At 44.7% G+C, this 19,325-nt stretch overlaps 1 protein-coding gene across 1 annotated transcript in view; it reads right to left on the bottom strand.

Annotated features, from left to right (window-relative positions):
• WWP2 (WW domain containing E3 ubiquitin protein ligase 2) overlaps positions 1–17,975 on the bottom strand; it is a 116,615-nt gene extending 98,640 nt beyond the window's left edge. The window contains exons 1-2 of the mRNA XM_080936613.1: positions 17,912–17,975; positions 3,569–3,653 (exon numbers count right to left, since the gene is read on the bottom strand). Coding sequence (XP_080792739.1) covers positions 3,569–3,638 — 70 coding nt within the window. The 5' untranslated portion in view covers positions 3,639–3,653; positions 17,912–17,975. The remainder of the gene's footprint in view (positions 1–3,568; positions 3,654–17,911) is intronic.
• Between the last annotated feature and the right edge of the window lie 1,350 nt (positions 17,976–19,325).

Raw genomic sequence — 19,325 nt, 5'->3', positions numbered from 1 at the left:
AACAAGAAATAAGGGGTATAAACAAAACAAAGAAGTCAAAAGTATGAGTGCACAAAACAGAACTACAAGATCACTCCCAACCTAAAAGCACATGAGATAGCAAAGTGCTTTGCCCACTGGCCTGCACCCCAGTCCCCACAAATCAACTTTCAAATGATTGTCACAAAGTCCACTGCACGGCTGTGCTAACTTTTGCACTGCTGAGAGGATTGCTTACCGTTCTTAGCTCTGGGACAGTTGGCACAAATGCAGCTCCTAAGAGCAGCTGAGCCTCCTTTAAGGTTGAAGAGCTTCGAGGTTCTGGAAGCCCTCAAGGACTCCCTGCAATGCCTCTGAGTATTTCTACTTGGCCACACTGCAAAGCAGGGAGGATGCCATTTCCTTATTTTTTGCAAACTATTTTTTAATAGCCTAAAGGTAATCACTAAGATCCAACCAACAGTTACCACAGACAATGCACATCACACAACTCATGAGATGGGGATATACTGTCTCCCTGACTGTACCCAGGAGGAAACAGGCTTGAGAAGAGAGGTCACTGAGGCTGGGATGAGGACATATACTCACAATCCCAGCAGCTGAGGAAGAACAGGAGAGCTGCAAGTTCAAAGTCAACCTGGTCTACATGAGGCATTCCAGGCCGGACAGAGCTACTCTCAAATATAAAAACAAAAAAGCCAGGCAGAGTCACTTGTGCCAATAACCCCACTGACTCAAGAGGCTGAGATAAAAGAATCATCTTAAGTTCAAAAGTCCACCCTGGGCTACAGAGTGAGTTTTAGGTCTGCCTGGGCCATGTGTATGAGGTGGTGGGGGTAGGTCCACTTTTCCAGTTACATAAGAGGGAGCTATGAACCAGCATGTGCCCCACAACCTGACTCCATCTCTGCTGTGTACTATTCCTGGGCTCTTATTCCTCTGCTGCTTTTCTTCATGTAGCAGTTAAGGCTGAACACACTCCATGGTGGTACAGCTGTACTACCTGTTCTGTTTACAGCCTTCATATCTCTCTCTCTCTCTCTCTCTCTCTCTCTCTCTCTCTCTCTCTCTCTTCCCCCTTTTTCTTTAGTTTCTTTCCTGGTTTTAACTTAACTAGCAGCATCTTACTGTAGAACACAGACTGACTTGAACCTACTACCCAGCCAAAAAAGGCTTCTCTCTCCCCAGTTCTGAGATTACAGGCCTACATCACCATTGCTAGCACACAGCAGCACTTGTTATAGTCATTTATCACTAACAAACTGGTAAAAACCCATGTAACATAAAGCCAACAAGCATCACCTTCCACGAGACACCTATCCCATAGCACTGATAACTAATAGAGGGAATTCCAGGTTGATCAGAGGGAACATAATCTAGATACTATTCACCCTGTACCCAAATCAGAGGATATAACTGATGTCTCTCACCACTGCTCCCCCCATCCTCCCCTCCCCGTTACAAGACTAACCTCCCCTGAGTTCCCTTCTATTGAGAGGAAGTTAAGCTCCTTCCCAGATCCTTTAGGGAGCTGACAAGTCCCAGAAAGGCCTACAGCTTGACAAAGGACAGTTATCCCACTGGGTTCTTTGAAGAAATAACTACTCCAAAACCCAAAAGCTACAGTACGGAGGAAATCAAGAAACAAAACAAAGAACATTTTGGGGCTAAGAGACAAGCAACAGGAATGGGACTGAGAATAAAGGTTTGTCACAGACATAAAACTTAAATGGAAAATGTACCACTTTGCTCGTACTTCAAGGCTAGCTGACGCCATCTAGTGGTGAGATAGGAGCACTGCATACCTTAACTTTAAAAACAGGAACATGTCCTAGACAATCTCCTTAAAATCAACAAGTTCCTGCCAGGCTTGGTGATATACACCTTTAGTTTTGGGACTCGAGAGACAGAGAAATGTGGATTTCTATGAGTTCAAAGTCAGTCTGGTCTACACAGTGAGTTTCAGGCTACCTCAGCAGGACTATATAGTGAGACCCTGTCTCAAAAAAAGGGACTGAAGAGATGGCTCAACAGTTATGAGCACTTATCGCTCTTGCAAAGGACCCGAATCCAGCCCCCAGCACCCAAAAAGCAGTTCACAACCATCTGTAGTTCCAGTCCCAGGGAACTGATGCTGTCTTCAGTCTCCACAGGGACCATTCATGCATGTAGTAAACATAGCAGATGCAGGAAAACACTCATACCTAGAAAATAAAAACAAACCTTGGGGAGAAAATAAAATTCCAATTCTTTATTTCATAGCTGGGCCATCTAAGTTTCAGGGAGCTGAATTAACTCATCTAAAATCAGAGTTAGTAAAAGGCAGGTCTGAGGCAGGAACCCAAGTCAGTTTTCTCAGCTCTATCAGGATAGGCCTTTCCTTTGTTCTGATTTGGTTTTAGTTTGGGTTTTTGTACTCTAGCTTTTCCCCTGGTCTTGGTTAGTTGGTTTGTTGGTTGGTATGGTTTGGCTTGAAATAGGGTCTTGTGTATCCCAAGCTGGCCTCCAACTGTCTGTGTAGTTAAGGATGACTTTGAACTTCTAATCTGCCTCCATCTCTGGAGTTCTGGGATTATGGGTACACACCACCACATCCAGTTTATTCAGTAGGAATGAACTCAGTCCTACTTTGTGTATACTAGGCAAACTCTAACAACTAAGCTACATTCCCCAAGTCAAACTAGCAAAAATCTGAGGCCTGAGGTTCAATCCCCACAAACCTTCAATATAAGTATGCAGATGTTAAGCAATGACAACCTACAAGAAAAAAAAGGGCAGGGGAGGGGGTAACAGATGAGAGGAACTTAGCAAGGAGTGGGGACGGCCTCTCTGAAGTGATTTCTGTGTAAAGACCATGGCGAACTAAAAGCATTTCACTGAGAGATGGCAAGGGCAAAGGCCAGACGCAGGCCTGCCAGGTGAAGTCAGCATACACCAGGAGGCCAGAATGGCTTGGGCAAAATGAATGCAGAGGGTAAGAGGACACAGGAAAACAGAGTTCATTAGCTTTTACTCTGAATGCAGAGATGGGGCTTACATTTTAACAAGACTACTGGTTGCTGTGTAACCAGAGCATCAAGAAAGGAAGACAAAGGGCAGAATCAGAAAGGCAGGTCTGAAGACCTTACTCCAGAACAGAGTGCTGTTGGCTAGGAGTGAGCAACAGACTGGGAAGGAGTACCGGCTTCACTGCCAGGCCAACAAGAGCGATGAGAAGTCAGGAGCAAGGCTACAGACATGAGCACTTTCTATGTTCACTCTTGGCATGAATACTGGGAGTTCCAGGGAAGGTCTAAGCTACAGACACCAATCTGAGTAATCTTTTACTGGAGGCATTTAAAGCTATGAGGCTGGAAGGCACCACCTAGAGCATTAATGTACATAGGGGGACCCTACACAAAGAATCAGCTATCTCAGACCATTTTAGCCAAAAGTTCTATTTTTCTCACATTCCCATTATTTGTCTTCTTTTCCAAGAACTCTAGTTATAGTGTGATAATCTGAGACAAATGCTACATTCCTAAACAGTTTCAGAACACCTGACTCTCCAGACAGATATGCCTCGAATACTTCATGCAATGACACTCACCTTTCAGGATAAGCTGGGACTTCTCAAATGGCAAGGCCACTCCTGCCCGGCTGGAGCTGGCAGATGCCATATCATCACAATGGAACTGCAAAAGAAGCAGAGAGGCAGTGTTCGACAGCAGCTGAGGAGGAAACTAAAGAACTCAACCCAAAGAGCTAGGGAAATGGCTCCGTGCTTAAGAACACTGTGACCCTTGCAGAGTATCTGGGTTCAATTCCCAGCACCCACACATTACTTCACAACCATTTGTAACTCCAGTTCTAAGGCCTGATGCCTTCTTCTCAACTCCAAGGACATCAGGCACATATGTAGAATGCAGACAAAACATTCATCCACATAAAATTAAATAAATAAATCTTAAAAATTAAAAAGGAAACCTCAATCCCAAGACAGGGATGATGATATTTGCCTGCAATCTGTATGACAACACAAGTTTATAATCCCTGTGCTCAAAATGAGGAGGCAGCAGACAGGCAAGGTCATTCTCAGCTGTACTGTGAGTTCAAGGCCAGCACCATCTACAGTAAGTTCCAGGACAGCCAGGACTACATATAGACATCTTGTCTTCAAAAATATAAATAAATAAATAAATAAATAAATAAATAAATAAATAAAAATAAGCTAGCATTTTTATGGGTCACTGAACATAAAGATCTGACTGAACATTTCTCCAGTGATCCCAAATGGCTAATAAAGCCATGCAAAGATGTCTGATACCACCCGACAGATGTCTGTCACTCGTGGGGGCTGAAAGTAGACGTTCACCTGAAACAAGGATTCTTATACTCAAATGTATCCTTGGAACATCATCAGGTTTCATTTAGAAAATATTGGTTCCTTGAGCTGTATCGATATTCTAACCTTAACACGTTTCATTATAGAACATAAATCCCATTTGTCAGTGTTATCGGTGACCTCACCAGACAGGCCTCCAAACAGCAGAAAGCTGTCAAGCCTGTTGTGGTAGAGCGGCTCAAAATCCGAATTCTCTTGTAAGAACGATTTTGTTACTGGCAACAAATACTGTCAGTTGTTTTTCTTAGAGTGTCAGGTTTGTGTCATTCAGTTTGAAGAAAATGTTTGCCAATTTCTCAAATCTAATAACTTCAATTTGTTTCTCTGTTGTTTTCTAAAAGAAAAATTGTATTTCGTGGGGGGGGGGGAGCAACAATTCTGCTCTAGATTCAAGAACTGCTCAAGTACTTATCTTCAGCATGCAGCATCTGCACACAAAGAATATAAAAAGACAATGCTCAAGAGTCAGACGGGCTGGCAAGACGGCTCAGCAGGTATGGCACATGTCACACAAGCCTGGAGACCTGAGTTCAATCTGTGGACCTGAACCCATACAGTGAAAGAAGAGAACCAGCTCCACAAAGATGTCCTCTGACCTCTGATGCCCTCAAAAGCCTTGTATCTCCCTAACCACCCCCGCCCATGTACACACACACATTAAGTACATAGGGACGTAGGAGTAGAGATAACTCAGCTGTTCAGAGCATACACTACTCCTTTAGAGAACCTGAACTTGGTGCCCACACACACACACACACATCAAGCAACTTACAGCTGCCTAGAACTCCAACTTCAGGGGATCCGACACCCAGGTGGCCTCTGCAGGCACCTATACAAGCATGCACATAAATGCAAACTTTAAAAATATAAAAATACAGTGAGTTTTCAGTTGTGTTGTTTGTTTGTTTGTTTGTTGAAACATAGTCTCACTATGTAGCTCTGGCTTTCCTGGAACTCACTCTTGTAGACCAGGCTAGCCTCTAACTCACAGAGATACTCCTTCCTCGGCCTCCCACATGGTGGAACTAAAGTTGTACAGCACCACAGCCAGTTCCTTCAAGGAAATGTTCATTTCTCCTGAGACTGTGGTGAGGGAGAGCATGAGGACACTCATGGCTGCAGCACCAATGGCATCTTGGCTTTTGCACCTTCAATGCAAGTGTGACCACAGTGTGACATGACAGGTGAGTGTCATTATGAAGGGTTTTAATGATGCAGAGTCTGAGACTTCTAACTGCTGCTGTGGTGAGTATATATAACCCCAGAGCTTGAAAGACAGGAAGATCACTGGTAGTTCAAGGTCAGTTTGGGCTACATAGTACAACTTCAAAAACACTGGAAGAGCTGCATGTGGTACATACCTATAATTCCAGAAGTGACACGTTCGAGGCTAGTCTAGGTTACAAAAACAAAACAAAGTAAACCGTCAGCCCAGAGTTGTACTCAGGACAGGCAAATCCTCTGCCAGAGCTTCACCTCTGACTCTTGATACTCTCTCTACCTCTGGTGGAAACCTCCAGAATGTACCTTAGAGAAAAAAAACAGTACAGCATTCTACAGTTCAAGATTCCCAGAGACCTTGTTACCACCTCCAACAGTGATTCTCAGGCCCCTCCACATGACTGAACACAACCAAGAGCTCTCATCCCTGAGGTGCTAGCTTCTAGAACCCACAACTATTTGGGGGCTTTCTGCCTTTTCAAGTTGTGGTGTGTTTCTAAAATGGGTCACTACACACCCTTGGAAGATAGAAATCCAAATCACATTCACCATTCCTAAACTGGGTGAGGGAAGAGAGGAGGAGGAAGGGGAAGAGCAGGAAGAGGATGTGCAGCCTAGACACAGTGAACATGTGAACTTCTACAGAACAGCTGTGTCCCAGGGGACACACAGCGTGAGAAAACACGGCAGCAGAGAAAGGACGGAGCCACTGACACTACCACAAGTTCCCTCTGCCAGGACGGAGGCATGGAGCATGGCGATTAGGAAATGCAGGCTGAGGAACTTTAACTGTATTGCAACATTTATCTTTTAATATTTTAGATAATTTTAGAATGTTATGTGTATGAGTGTTTTGCCTGTGTGTATGTATGTGGATCATTTTCACGTCTGATACTAATGAAGGCCAGAAAAAGGCTTCTGAATTCTTGGAACTGGAGTTATGGATGGATACAAATCACCATGTGGGTTTTGGAAACAGAACCTGGATCACCCAGAGGAGCAACCAGGAATGATCTTAACCACTGAACTATCCCTTCAGACTCAAACCAGAGTCCTCAGGATAGTTATCTCAATGTCTGAACCATTTATAAATCTGAGTATTTTTCTAAGTGAGCAAGAGTTTTTAGAGGGAAATGACCGTATTTAGACTGAATGCCCTGGGGTCAGTGCTTTAACAGAGGCTTAGGCGCTAAAAGTTGGAAACCCACTATTTATAGACTTTAAAATCTTGATGTCCGTTTGGACACTCTCTTCCCTAAGACAACTGAAATAAGAATAGTTTTTGAAGCAGCTTGTTCTCCTGACCTTTGATCCAAAGGTCTAGAAAATGAAACTTGGAGCCTCCATATGGATTTGCTAAGGAGGAGAAAAACTAAGTATCTTGATCTAAAACTAATAGTCCAAAACAAAACAAGGAAAAGTGTTAAAGAAAGCTCAGAAAGAACAAACCCAGCTGAGAGCATAAGAGAAATAGTCCCCAAAACTCCAACGCCATCTCTCTCCAGTCTTTCATAATTACAGCCCACCACTTATGAACACTGATCTGTTACTATGTGAGCTTTGTCTGCCATTCCAGATCCAACTAGCCAGATACCACCTGACCATTGCAAGGTAAGCTAAGTAAACTTTAAAATCCTCCAGTGTGCACATAAAGGAAACTAACCACAACTAGAAGGCAGACATCGGTGTGCTGGGTGTGTCGATTCACACCAGTAAACACCACACAGGAGGTCTAGACAGATGCCAGAGTTTGGGGCTAGCAATGGGCTATACTGCAAGACTACAGGAAGCTTGTAAACCTCAACATAGAATGTGTTCCACTTCTGACTCAAACACAAACAGATGGCTAGAAACTCTTTCCAGCTAGTAAAGAGGACATGTTTACATATACATCAGAAAGACAGACAGAGTAGGAGGGAGGAAACAGGAAAGAGGGAGGAAAGAAGAAAGTCAGGAAAATGGGGTTAGCTTATGAGACATGCAGGGGAGGAGGGATATACAGATTTCACCTCTGCAGACAGTAACAGGCCAGTGAAAGGTGGGAAAGACAACAAAACTCCTGTCCTTTTCTAATTTGGGCAGTTTCACACAATTTCTAAATAAATAAAAATGGCATTTATCTCTGAATTTACCGTCCATGTAAGGCTTGACAGGATTTTTGTTTGTTTTTTTTTTTTTTTTTTTAACCTGTGTGTATAAGCACATGCACTTGTGTGCACTCGGAGGCCAGAAGGGACGCTGTCGTCCTCTGTCACTATCCTTACTCCTTTAAAGCAAGGTCTCTTCTTGAAGCTGGGGCTGAAGTTTTATTGGCCAAACTGGAAGGCAGCAGCTCCCAGTAATGCTCCAGTCTCAGTGCTGCACCAGGCTGGGGTTCAAGTGTGCCAGTGACAGCAGCTAGTTACCTAGGTGCTGGGTCCACGCTTCAGTCCTCCCAACTCCTTGCTAAAGCTCCTAAATCCTGAGCTCTCTCTCCAGACCCATGTTTTGTTTTTAAGACATGGTCTCCTATAGCCAGCCCATGCTGGTCTTGAACTCATCAACTTTTACTTAAACTCAGGAGGCAGACACAAGTGGACCTCTAAGTTTGAGGACAGTCTAGTCACAAAGAATGTTCCAAGACTGCCAGGACCACACAGAAACCCTGTCTTGAAAACAATAAATAAATAAATAACTGAAGATTGAAAAAGAAGTAAAAGGACTACATGGGGAGCAGTTGCTGTTCAAAGTCCCCTGACCACCCAATTATATAAGCAGCTGCCCCTCCTTAAACCCAACAGACTGAACTGAACCACTTTCTTCACCGAGGTCCTAACACACAGATCAGCCTGTTGGCACCTCACACTAAGTAATACTGGGAACGTGGCTCAGCCTAGCACAAGAAAGGCCCTGGGTTCAAGCTCTGGTACAGAAGACTTTTAATGTGCCCAGCTGGAAACAAAAGGAAGTTCAATGACACATGGTAGCCGAGCAGGTAGGAGATGGAGTTTGGCTACAAGAATCCTCTTTTCCTTGTACCCTTTCCTGCAGAGCATCAAACCCAGAACCTTGGGCTTATTAGTTAGTTAGGTGTTCTACTATTGAGCTACACCCCAGATCCTGCACTATCTCAGAATCCTGACTTGGCCCCTGCAGAATACAGAGGCTACAAGTGAAATAAGAGTGAGCCATCTTTTATTTATTATCCCTGAATTATAATTCATATACCATATATTTATTCTCCTTGTTTTTGTTTTGTTTTTTTGAGACAGGGTTTCTCTGTGTAGACCAGGCTATCCTCAAACTCATAGAAATCCACCTGCCTCTGCCTCAAAGTACTGGGTGTAAAGGCACACACCACCACACCAAGCTTATTCTCCTCTTTTAAAACAAAATCTCTTAAATGGGTGAGCTGATGCACAACTTTAATCACAGCACTCAGGAGACAGAAGTAAGTGGACTTCTGTGAGTTCAAGGCCAGCCTAATCTATATAGTGAATTCCAGGACAACCTGAGTTACATAGAAAGACCCTGTTTTGAAAGAAGAAAAAAAAACAAACAAACAAATTCTCTTTAGCCAAGATTGATTTCAAACTTACTATGTAACCTTGAACTTCAGATCATCTTGCCTCCCTAGCAAGTGCCTGGGATGACAGACACACACAATCAAACCTGGTTTGTGAGAAGCTGGAGACAGAACCCAGGGCTTTCTTCAAACCCACTACTCTCCATCCCTCACACATCCTTTTAAAGTACATAATTGTACTGGGTTTTGTTAGCTTTGGAGCTGAGCTGCCATCACCTCTGATTCCACACCATTTCATTACTCCCAAATAAACCCTATCTGTCAATGACCAGCCCACTCCCCTCCCCCATCTCCCAGCCAACATCAATCTATTGTCACAGTGGATTTGCCCACTCCAGACAATTCATACAAATGCAATCATGTGAGCTGTGTGTGGTCTTATAACTGCTTTCTCTCACAGAATGCTTCAGGTCACTGTAACTTGTCTCCTTCTGTGGCTGACTGTTGCTCTGTGGCACAGATGTACCTTTTACTTACCCATCTGTCTGTTTCGGACATTGGGTTGTTAGGACCAGCTGAGATACACTCTCTTCTCTCCTTGTTTGCTTGGGTTTTTTAATATTTACTTATTCATTTTTAATTTGCTTATGTGCATAGCTATGTGAGTTCTTATTCATACCAAGTGCATGTAAGTGCCCAGAGAGGACCATGGGTGTTAGATGCCCTAGAACTAGAACTGCAGGCAGTTGTGATCCACCGTGTGGGTCCTCTGCATAAGCAAGTACTCTTAACCAGTGAGCCATGCCTCCAGTTCTACTGCTTCTCCTTGGTGCTCTGGATATAAGGACCCGGGCCTGATCCACATCAAGAAAGCCCTGCACACAGCACACTGCCACTTAGTCAGTCTGCATTCTCCACTCGTCTTTACTTCTGTTTGCTTTTCACTTCACTTGGTTCTAACAAAATGTCCTCAAACTCTTTATGGAGTTGAGGATGACCTTGAACTCCTGATCCTCCTGTCTCTAGGAGAAAGTTCTGGGTTATTCTTGGCTATGTATTATAACAAGGTTCCAGGCCAACCTGGACTAACAAAGAGAGAGAAGACAACACTTTAATTTAAGCTTGTTACTCAGGAGGTAGAAAAGAAAGAATCGGCATTTTAAGGCCAGTCTCAGTTACATGGTAAATTTGAGGCCAGCCTGGGCTACATGGACCCGTTTCAAAATTAAAAACAACAACAACAACAAAAAAAAAAAAAAACCAAAAAACAAGATTTATAAAGAAGTCTCCTTTAATCCCAGCACTAGGAGAGCAGAGGTAGGAGCAAGGCTCTTGTCTAGCACTAGGTTTAATACTCTGTAGTTCCTAAAAACAACTCATACACACAAAAATAAGCATAAGAAGAGGAGGAGGAAAAAGAAGAAAGGCAGAGCCAGCCCAGCCTAGTGGTATAGGTCGTAACCTCAGGCTGAGGTAGAAGAATCACAAGGGCCAGCCTATGCTACAATAGTGGACTCAGGGCTGGAAAGATGGTGCAGTAGTTAATAGCACTGACTACTCTTCCAGAGGTCCTAAGTTCAAATCCCAGCAACTACATGGTGGCTCACAACCATCTGTAATGGGATCAGATGCCCTCTTTTGGTGTGTCTGAAGACAGCTACAGTGTACTTATATAAGAAAGAAAAGAAGGAAGGAAGAAAGGAAGGAAGGAAGGAAAGAAGGAAGGAAGGAAGGAAGGAAGGAAGGAAGAAAGAAAGAAAAATTTTTAGAGTGGGTTCAAAGCCAATCTGAGTAAACTCACTGACTGCTCTTCCAGAGGTCATGAGTTCAATTCCCAGCAACAACATGGCGGCTCACAACCATCCATAATAGAATCTGATGCCCTCTTCTGGTGTCTGAAAACTGCTACAGTGTACTCATATAAATATAATAAATAAATCTTTAAAAAAGGAAAAAAAGTATTTTATCTGATCAAAAAGTAATAATCATGGAAGAGAAACTATTAACTAATAGTAACAGAGATAGCAAACAGATCTCAGGACTAACACCACAGAGAATGCCTGGTAACCAAAGGAAGAGGCCTGAGAGACTTGGAGTTGCCTAGAAGGGATTACCATTCAAATCACTGTTTCCAAACCAAGGGCAGCGAGAATAGGTATCTCACAACCTTCTAAACAGGTTCTAGTTGGAATGGAAGGAACAAGATCTTCCCTGAAAACAAGATGTCAGCTCTTAAGTTATACAGGAACTCAAAAGCTCACTTGGGCCAAGCTGGTGAGATGGATCCAACAAAAAGGTGTTTTCTGACAACCCTGCAAATCTGAATTCCATCCCACATAGTAGGAGGAAAGAGAAACTCCTGAAAGTTGTCCTGTGACCTCCATGTGTGTGCCATAGTCTGGCATAGTCTGACTTGATATTCATGAACCCACTATCTTCCTAATGAAAACTTCAGATCCCAAGACCAAGACTGAAATTCCAGGGTCTTAGTGTCTCCATTGCTGTAAAGAGACACCATGACTAGGGCAACTCTTATAAAGGACAAAATATTTAACTGGGCTGGCTTACGGTTTCAGAAGTTTAATCCATTATCATTGTGATGGGAAACATGGCAACATCCAGGCAGACATGGTGCTGGAGGAGGTCAGAGTTCTACATCTTATCCATAGACAGCCAGGAGGAGACTAGATGTGTTTCACACTGGGCATAGGTTGAGTATTTAAGATCTCAAAGCCCCACCTCCACAATGGCACAACTTCTGTAACAAGGGCACACCTCCTGTAACGAGGCCACGCCTCCTCATAGTGCTACTCCCTATGGGCCAAGCATTCAAACACATGAGATTATGGGGACCAAACCTATTCAAACCACAATACCCACCCGCTACAAGGTTCCATTTGTATTAAATCCATAAGATAGGCTTAATAAAGCTGGTATTTTAAACTTTAAAAACCCATTTACTGCCCTGCCTACCATTCTCTTTCCATTCTTGGAGGCTCATAAACTGGTTGCCAACCCAAAAAGCCAGAAATTCCGGAAGTTGGCACGTGAGCTGATTTCAGAAGTACTCCAAGATGGCATTTGGAAAACAACCTTCTCAACTAGAGCAAAAGAAACCATCAGCATGTTGTTTTCAAAAGGGCCTTTCTTTAATACTAGTACTTGGGAGGCAGAGGCAGGTGGATCCCTTGAGTTCAAGGCTAGCCTTGTCTACATAAGACCTTGTCTTAGCTGGGAGATGGTCACACACAATGTTAATACCAGAACCTGGGAGGCAGAGGCAGGTGGATCCCTGAGTTGAAAGCCAGCTGGATGGCCAGGGCTACAGAGAGACCCTGACTTGGAGGGGAAAAGGGAAGGTAGGGAGTGTCTTAAATGAAAAAGAAGAGACCCAACTTCCCTGCAGTACTTAGGTGGTCTTCAGACATGGCCCAGTGTTGACTGAAATTTACTCTACAAGTTCAAACTCAACAGCAACATTCCTCTTGGACACTTCTTTACACTCCTCTCTGGGTGACCGTGTCCAGTCTCAACTCCAGGCTGCACAGTAACAGCTGCCATGTGCATACCTCCTGCCCCTGCTTGCCACCAGACTTCCTCACCTAACTGCATCTTCTCTTGGGTTCGTACTAGGCCTGTACAATCAATGTGAACAAAACTGAACCTAAACCCTGACTGCCCTACAGTCTCTCCCTATGTTTCTGTTTACTGAGACAGGGTCTTATGTAATCCAGGCTGGATTCCAACCCTGACTGAACTCGAATCCTCCTCCAGTCTCTGCCTCCTGAGTGTTGGGATTAAGATGTGTGCCACCACATCCTACCCAACCAACTGGGCCACATTTCCAGCTCTTCTCCCCATTTCATAACTCCATTTTCTCCCTGTTCATACCCAAATCTTGGGAGTAACCTTTGCCTGCTTTCTTCCTCTCACATTCTATACCCAAGTTACCTCATCTACAGATCCTATTGTCTGAGCTTCAGAATATATCCCAATATATTTTTCCTTGTGTGACAATGCCCTCCTCATACATTTTTTGCCTTTACCCTGGCTCCTCTTCCTCCTCACAACAATCCCAGTGTACCTGTCAAAAGGCAGGACAGTATCCACTCCTCAGCTCCAATGCTTCACTCATCCTGTGAAAACCAGCATTCCCTGACCTGCCCAATGCTTCCTCCCACACCCCAACTCTGGTGAACTCATTCTGCTCACTTAGCCTTCTCCAGCCACTTATGCTCCTGGCTGGCCCCCAACCAGGGTCAAGGTGTTTCCCCTTCCAGCCATTTGAACTTGCTTATCCCTTCACCTGGACTGTTCTACCCTCACTCAGTCCTATGCTCTATGCCTTCTCCCCTTCGGGATCTTCAGACAAGAGCCAGCACACCTATAATCCTGGCAGCCAGCTAAGGCAGGAGTGTCAACTTAAAGCTAGCCTGAGCTACAATATAAATTCCAGAAGGTCTGAGTACTGAGCAAGTGTGAGACCTGCCCAACCAACCTCACAAATAGGAGTGCTAGAATTATAGGCCTGAGTCACTACATACACTCTGCTGAAGCTCATTTAATTATATTGCCTTTAACACAGTAAATATAAAATATTACCATCTATAACATATATTTATAGACTACATTTAGATGATTTTACTAGAATATAAAAACATCAGTTGGAGCCAACAGAAATGGCACATGCCTTTAATCACAGCACTCCAGAGGCAAAGGCAGGAAGATATTTCTGAGTCTGAGGCAAGCCCAATCTACAGAGTGAGTTCCAGGGCAGCCAGAGCTACACGGAGAAACCCTGTAATGGGAAGAAGGAAAAAAAACCCAAGCACACAAAATCCAATGCAACATTGCAGTTTTCATGTTGAATTTCCAAATTCTGATGTATTTGACAGCCATAGACTGTACAAACGTTTAGCAGCCTATGTAGTCAGTGGCCTCCATACTGAACAGCCAGACTTTAGAACAATACCAGTACAACTATCCACTGAAGGAAAAATAGTTTCCTAGGAAAAGACAACTATGGCAGAAACTATGGTTTGAATGGGTTCTCCAAGTATACATGGTGGAAACTGTACCCAGGTGCAACAGGGTTGGGAGGAGGAACCTTTAAGAGATTAGTTCATGAGAGGCCTGGAGCTCACAGAACACATGACAGGGCCCCTAGTCCTGTGCATATGCTTGTTCTCTTCTACCATGGAATGACTTAGCAGGAAGGCCCTCCAAACGCAGACCCTCTGTCTTAGGGTTGTACTGCTATGAGCAGACACCATGACCAAGGCAAGTCTTATAAAGGACATTTAATTGGGGCTGGCTTACAGGTTTAGAGATTCAGTCCATTATCATCAAGGTGGGAGCAGGGCAGCATCTAGGCAGTCATGGTGTAGGCAGAGCTGAGAGTTCTACATCTTCATCTGAATGCTGCTAGTGGAAGAATGACTTCCAGGCAACTAGGATGAAAGTCTTAAAGCCCACGTCCACAGCAATATACCTACTCCAACAAGGCTACACCTCCTAATTGTGCCATTCCCTGGGCCAAGCATATATACACCATTACACCCTCCATCTCAGACTTCCCAGCCTCCACTCCTCCCAAGACAAACTTCTACAGTTTATAAATTACCTTGCAATGGGCTGAGACTGGACACAAGTATAGAGCAGACAGGGTTTTCTCAACAGTATCAGTTACATTGTATATTTACAATTTCCTCTGACCCTTTTCTATTTTTTTCTACATGTCTTTTTTTTATTTCTTTCTCTCCTCATAACCTGAACAGTAGAACTTCCAGCAATCCCCCTGCCTCTGCTTCCTAAGTGCTCAGATTACAGGTATATAAGCCACTTATATCCAACCTAATAGCATACTTTTTATATTTGAAAACTATCTAAGATGACACTTATTATCACGTCTATGAATTAAAAATAATAGATCTAGGAATAAAAAACCTAAGTTGTAGAAAAGGTGATTCATCGGGTAAAGGTGTTTGCCACTAAGCCTGACAACTGGAACTAAATTCCTCAGGCCCATATGGTAGAAGGAGAAAACTAACTCTTGCATTTATTCACTAGTTCTGGAATCTAACATCAAGACTTCAGTAAGGGCTGGAGAGATGGCTCATCAGTTAAGAGCACTGACTGCTCTTCCAGAGGTTCCGAGCTGAATTCCCAACAACCACATGGTGACTCACAACCATCTGTAATGAAACCTGATGCCCTCTTCTGGTGTGTCTGAAGACAGTGACGGTGTACTCATATACATTAAATAAGTTAAAAAAAAAAAAAAAGACTTTAATAAGCCTCAGTTTCTTCATCTGTAAATAAAGGAATGCAACCTTCACAGAGCTGGAACTGGATGAGACGCTAGGCCAGGCACAATGGTGAATGAAGGCCTGTGACCCTAGGTCTTGGAAAGTAGAGACAAGAGAATCTATCATAAGTTCCTCAGCAACATAACCAGTTTGAGGCCAGCTTGGGCTATAACCTACCTTCTATCAAAAAGCCAAAAAAACACAACATGACCCTGTCTCAAAAAAGAAAGAAAGAAAAGAAAGAAAGAAAGAAAGAAAGAAAGAAAGAAAGGGAGAGAGAGAGAGAGAGAGAGAGAGAGAGAGAGAGAGAGAGAGAGAGAGAGAGAAAAGAGGGGAGGGAAAAGGAGGAAAGAGAAAGAGGAAGGAGGTTGAGCATAGTGAATACTACACAGCTTTAATTTCAGCCCTTGGGAGGCAGAAGCAGGTAGATCTTTTTGAGTTCTAGGCCAGCCAGGTCTACACAGTAAAACTTTGTCTCAAATAAATAACAAAAAAATTAAATTAAATGAGAATCTGGTATCAGTTCTTTGCAGATGGAGACACAGTCATTAAGTGAAAGACTGAGATGGCCCAGGTGGTACAGGCCTAAAATCCCAACTACTGTGGAGACAGAGGCAGAAGGATCACAAGTGCAAGGCTTGCCTGAGCAACAGGAGTTTGAGGCCACTCCAGGCAACTTACTGAGCTTCTGTCTCAATAGGAAAAAAGTAAAAAATTATAAAAAGAAGGGCTGTGGTACAGCGACAGAAAAACTTACATGCAAACCCCTAGTTCACCACACACAGCAAGCAGTGTGACCTTTAAAACTCATTTATTTCTCAAACACTGGCCAAATACTCTTAACATAGCAGGCATGGGGCTAGTAGCCAAAGAAGCCATGTAAGATCAGACCACTGCCCTTGAAGGATCTACAGTCCTAGCAGGAAGAAGACAGTAAACAAGGAAGAAAAACAAAGACATCAGGTTGGGACTAAAAGAGATACAGGGAAGAGCACTTATTGCTCTTCCACAGGACCAGAGTTCAGTTTCTAGCATGCAAATCCAGAGGCTCGCAACCACCTGTATCTCTAACTCCAAGGAACCCAATGCTTCTGTCTGGCCTCAGTGGGCATATACACACAAGAACACAAACACATGAATAAAAATATATCTTTTATTTTAAGTCAATTCTCTTAGCTTGTTATCTATGAAGTAGGAACAACTTCTTGAGACTGCTACAAAAATTAACTTTTAAATGCTTGTAATATACCCACAAGTCTTCAACTCCTAATGTACTAAAGCAAAGTGCTTTTTATTTCCTCTAGCGACCTGTGATTCTGGCTCCTGTCAATGTCCCATTTGAACCCTGACACCTTCTTTGCGTTCATAAACTTTCACGTCTGCAAACATTGGCAAATGTGAAGGGAAAGGAGGATGGCCTGTTTGCTTATTTAGGTCTTACAGGGTAGCCCAGGCTGGCCTGGAACTTGCAGCCATCTTCACGCCTCAGCCTAGAGGATGAAGACTCTTAAGATGGGCAGTTCAACCTCAAAAAACGATCTAGGTCACAGTTCTAAGGAACATAACAGAAACGTCTCAGTCACCCCACCTAGTCACAGCTGGTCAAGATAAGCAGTCACATGGTAAACGAAGATGCATAATTTAAGCTTTAGAGGAAACGTCTCAAAGCGGTATCGGTAGACTTTCAACTGTCCAAGACTAGAGCAGTCAATGCGTTGCTGAGGTAACGCTGGCCCAGGTCGCTGACAACAGTGTAGGTATAAAAGTCTTGCTATGACCACAGCAAAGCACCTACTCGGTTTTGTTGTTGTTTTGTTTTGGGGGGAGGGTTGGTTTGTTTTCTTTTTTCTTTCTTTCTTTCTTTTTTTTTTTTTTTTTTTTTTTTTTTTTTTGAGATGACCCGATCCGGGTGCATCTCAAAGAAAGATGATCTGAAGGGCTAGGCTCCCAACAAGTGGAAACCTTACCCAAACAGGGCAAAGTGGGTGTGACCAGAGTCAGACGATCAAGACTCAGGGAGCCCTCCTGAAGTTTAAAAACTGGACAGGACTGGTATCAAAGTCTCGGGTCGCCACCATCTTCAAAGAGGACAGAAGGAAGAGACTCTAAGGAATGGGGTCCAGGCCGCATCGTCCAGATTTTTCTCCCAGTCCCTACAAGCCAGACGCCCACTCCCAGGCAGCCCCTTCCGGGAAGCATTCGAGTATCCCCGGCCGAGGTCGGGCCCCCTTCACAGACGCGGCTCCTCCACACCGCAGGCGCCCGGGCTGGGGGATCCCCTTCCAGAAGCGCCAGCAGCGGGCGACTCCGCCGGGCCCCGCGCCCACCCCGCCCGGGCGCGAGTCGGGACACCCCTCCTCGGAGGCCGGAACCGCGCGCCAGGCCCCTCCCACAGGAAGCCGCCGCCCCCCGGCTCCCGCCCCGCGCTTCCCCCGGCCCCTCGCACCGCCCGCCGCCCCTGGCTGCCCCGCGCCGCCCGCTCGCTGCCGAGCCCTCGGTGCCCGCTCAACCTACCTGCCGCGGCCACACCAGCGGCGCCTAACTCCGCTCCACTTCCGCCTTCCAGCGCCCGCACTCGGGCCGGGTCACGTGGGCGCGCGCGGTCACCTGACCCGGAAGAGGCTGGCCGGGGCGCGCAGGTGCGGACTACCTAGAGCTGGGCTGCGAGCCTCTGACCCGCTGAGGGCCGGACTGGGAGGACCGCCGGGGCAGTGTCCGAGCCGGCGTGTAAAATGAGGGCTCACCGGGCACCAGGGACTTTATTTATTCCTTTGGAAGCGGGTAGAGGTTTTTTTTTTTTCCCACCATGGTACAGGTGGGAAAAGACCATCCGGTCAGTGAAGTCAGCAAATCTTGCGGGGGTTGCTGGATAAAAAAAAAAAAAAAAAAACAGCACGCTCCTTAAATTTGAATATCAGATAAACCGTGTCACTATAAGCATGAACCCAAATTTGCAAAGAATGTATTGACACCACAGATGGATACTGGTCAAACTTGAGCATCTCCTGTAATGTTGACAGCCGTTGCCAACAATGTGCAAGGCCTTGTTCTCAGTGCTAGAAGCATAAATACGCTGGCCTTTGTAAGGTGTCCGCTGTTGTCCCAAGAAGCAACATGGAAAGAGGGATGGGAATGGGGCACCGGACAAGGCACACAATGACACGACTTACCTTCAAAGAAATTTTTTTTTTTTTTTAGTCCATAAGTGTCCCCATGGGGAACCAACTCCCATCCCCTTCGTGTATGGAGTAAACTAAACCTAAACAATTAGAAAACAGGAAATCTATGTGACCCTGGCTGTCCTGGAACCCAATGCTGTCCTTGGCCTCGTGACTCCTGCCTGAACAGCACAAACTTTCTGGGTTTTACAAGATTGACAGTTCAACCTTAGCTCAGGCTCTGCACATAACTAGTCAAGGGTGTTACAACTGACCTACGTTCCCAGCCATTTTGCTGTCTTTGTCAGGGTTTCTATTCCTGCACAAACATCATGTCCAAGAAGCAAGTTGGGGAGGAAAGGGTTTATTCAGCTTACACTTCCATATCGCTGTTCATCACCAAAGGAAGTCAGGACTGGAACCCAAGCAGGTCAAGAAGCAGGAGCTGATGCAGAGGCCATGGAGGGATGTTACTTACTGGCTTGCTCAGCCTGCTTTCTTATAAAATCCAGGTCTACCAGCCCAGGGATGGCACCACCCACAATGGCTGGGCCCTTCCCCCTTGATCACTAGTTGAGAAAATGCCTTACAGCTGGATCTCATGGAGGGAGGCGTTTTCTCAACTGAGGCTCCTTTCTAGGTGATAACTCCAGCTTGTGTCAAGTTGACACAAGCCCAGCCAGTACACTATCTTTCTGGTTTTTATTTGGAACAGGGTCTTATTTAAAGTGCTCCAAATAGCCTTGAAGTTTTAATTCCATTACCTTAGG

Source organism: Micromys minutus, assembly GCF_963924665.1.
Source record: "Micromys minutus genome assembly, chromosome: 24".
Taxonomy (NCBI): domain Eukaryota; kingdom Metazoa; phylum Chordata; class Mammalia; order Rodentia; family Muridae; genus Micromys; species Micromys minutus.
Note: the sequence above shows the minus strand (reverse complement) of the source record. Positions and strands in the feature narration are given on the sequence as shown.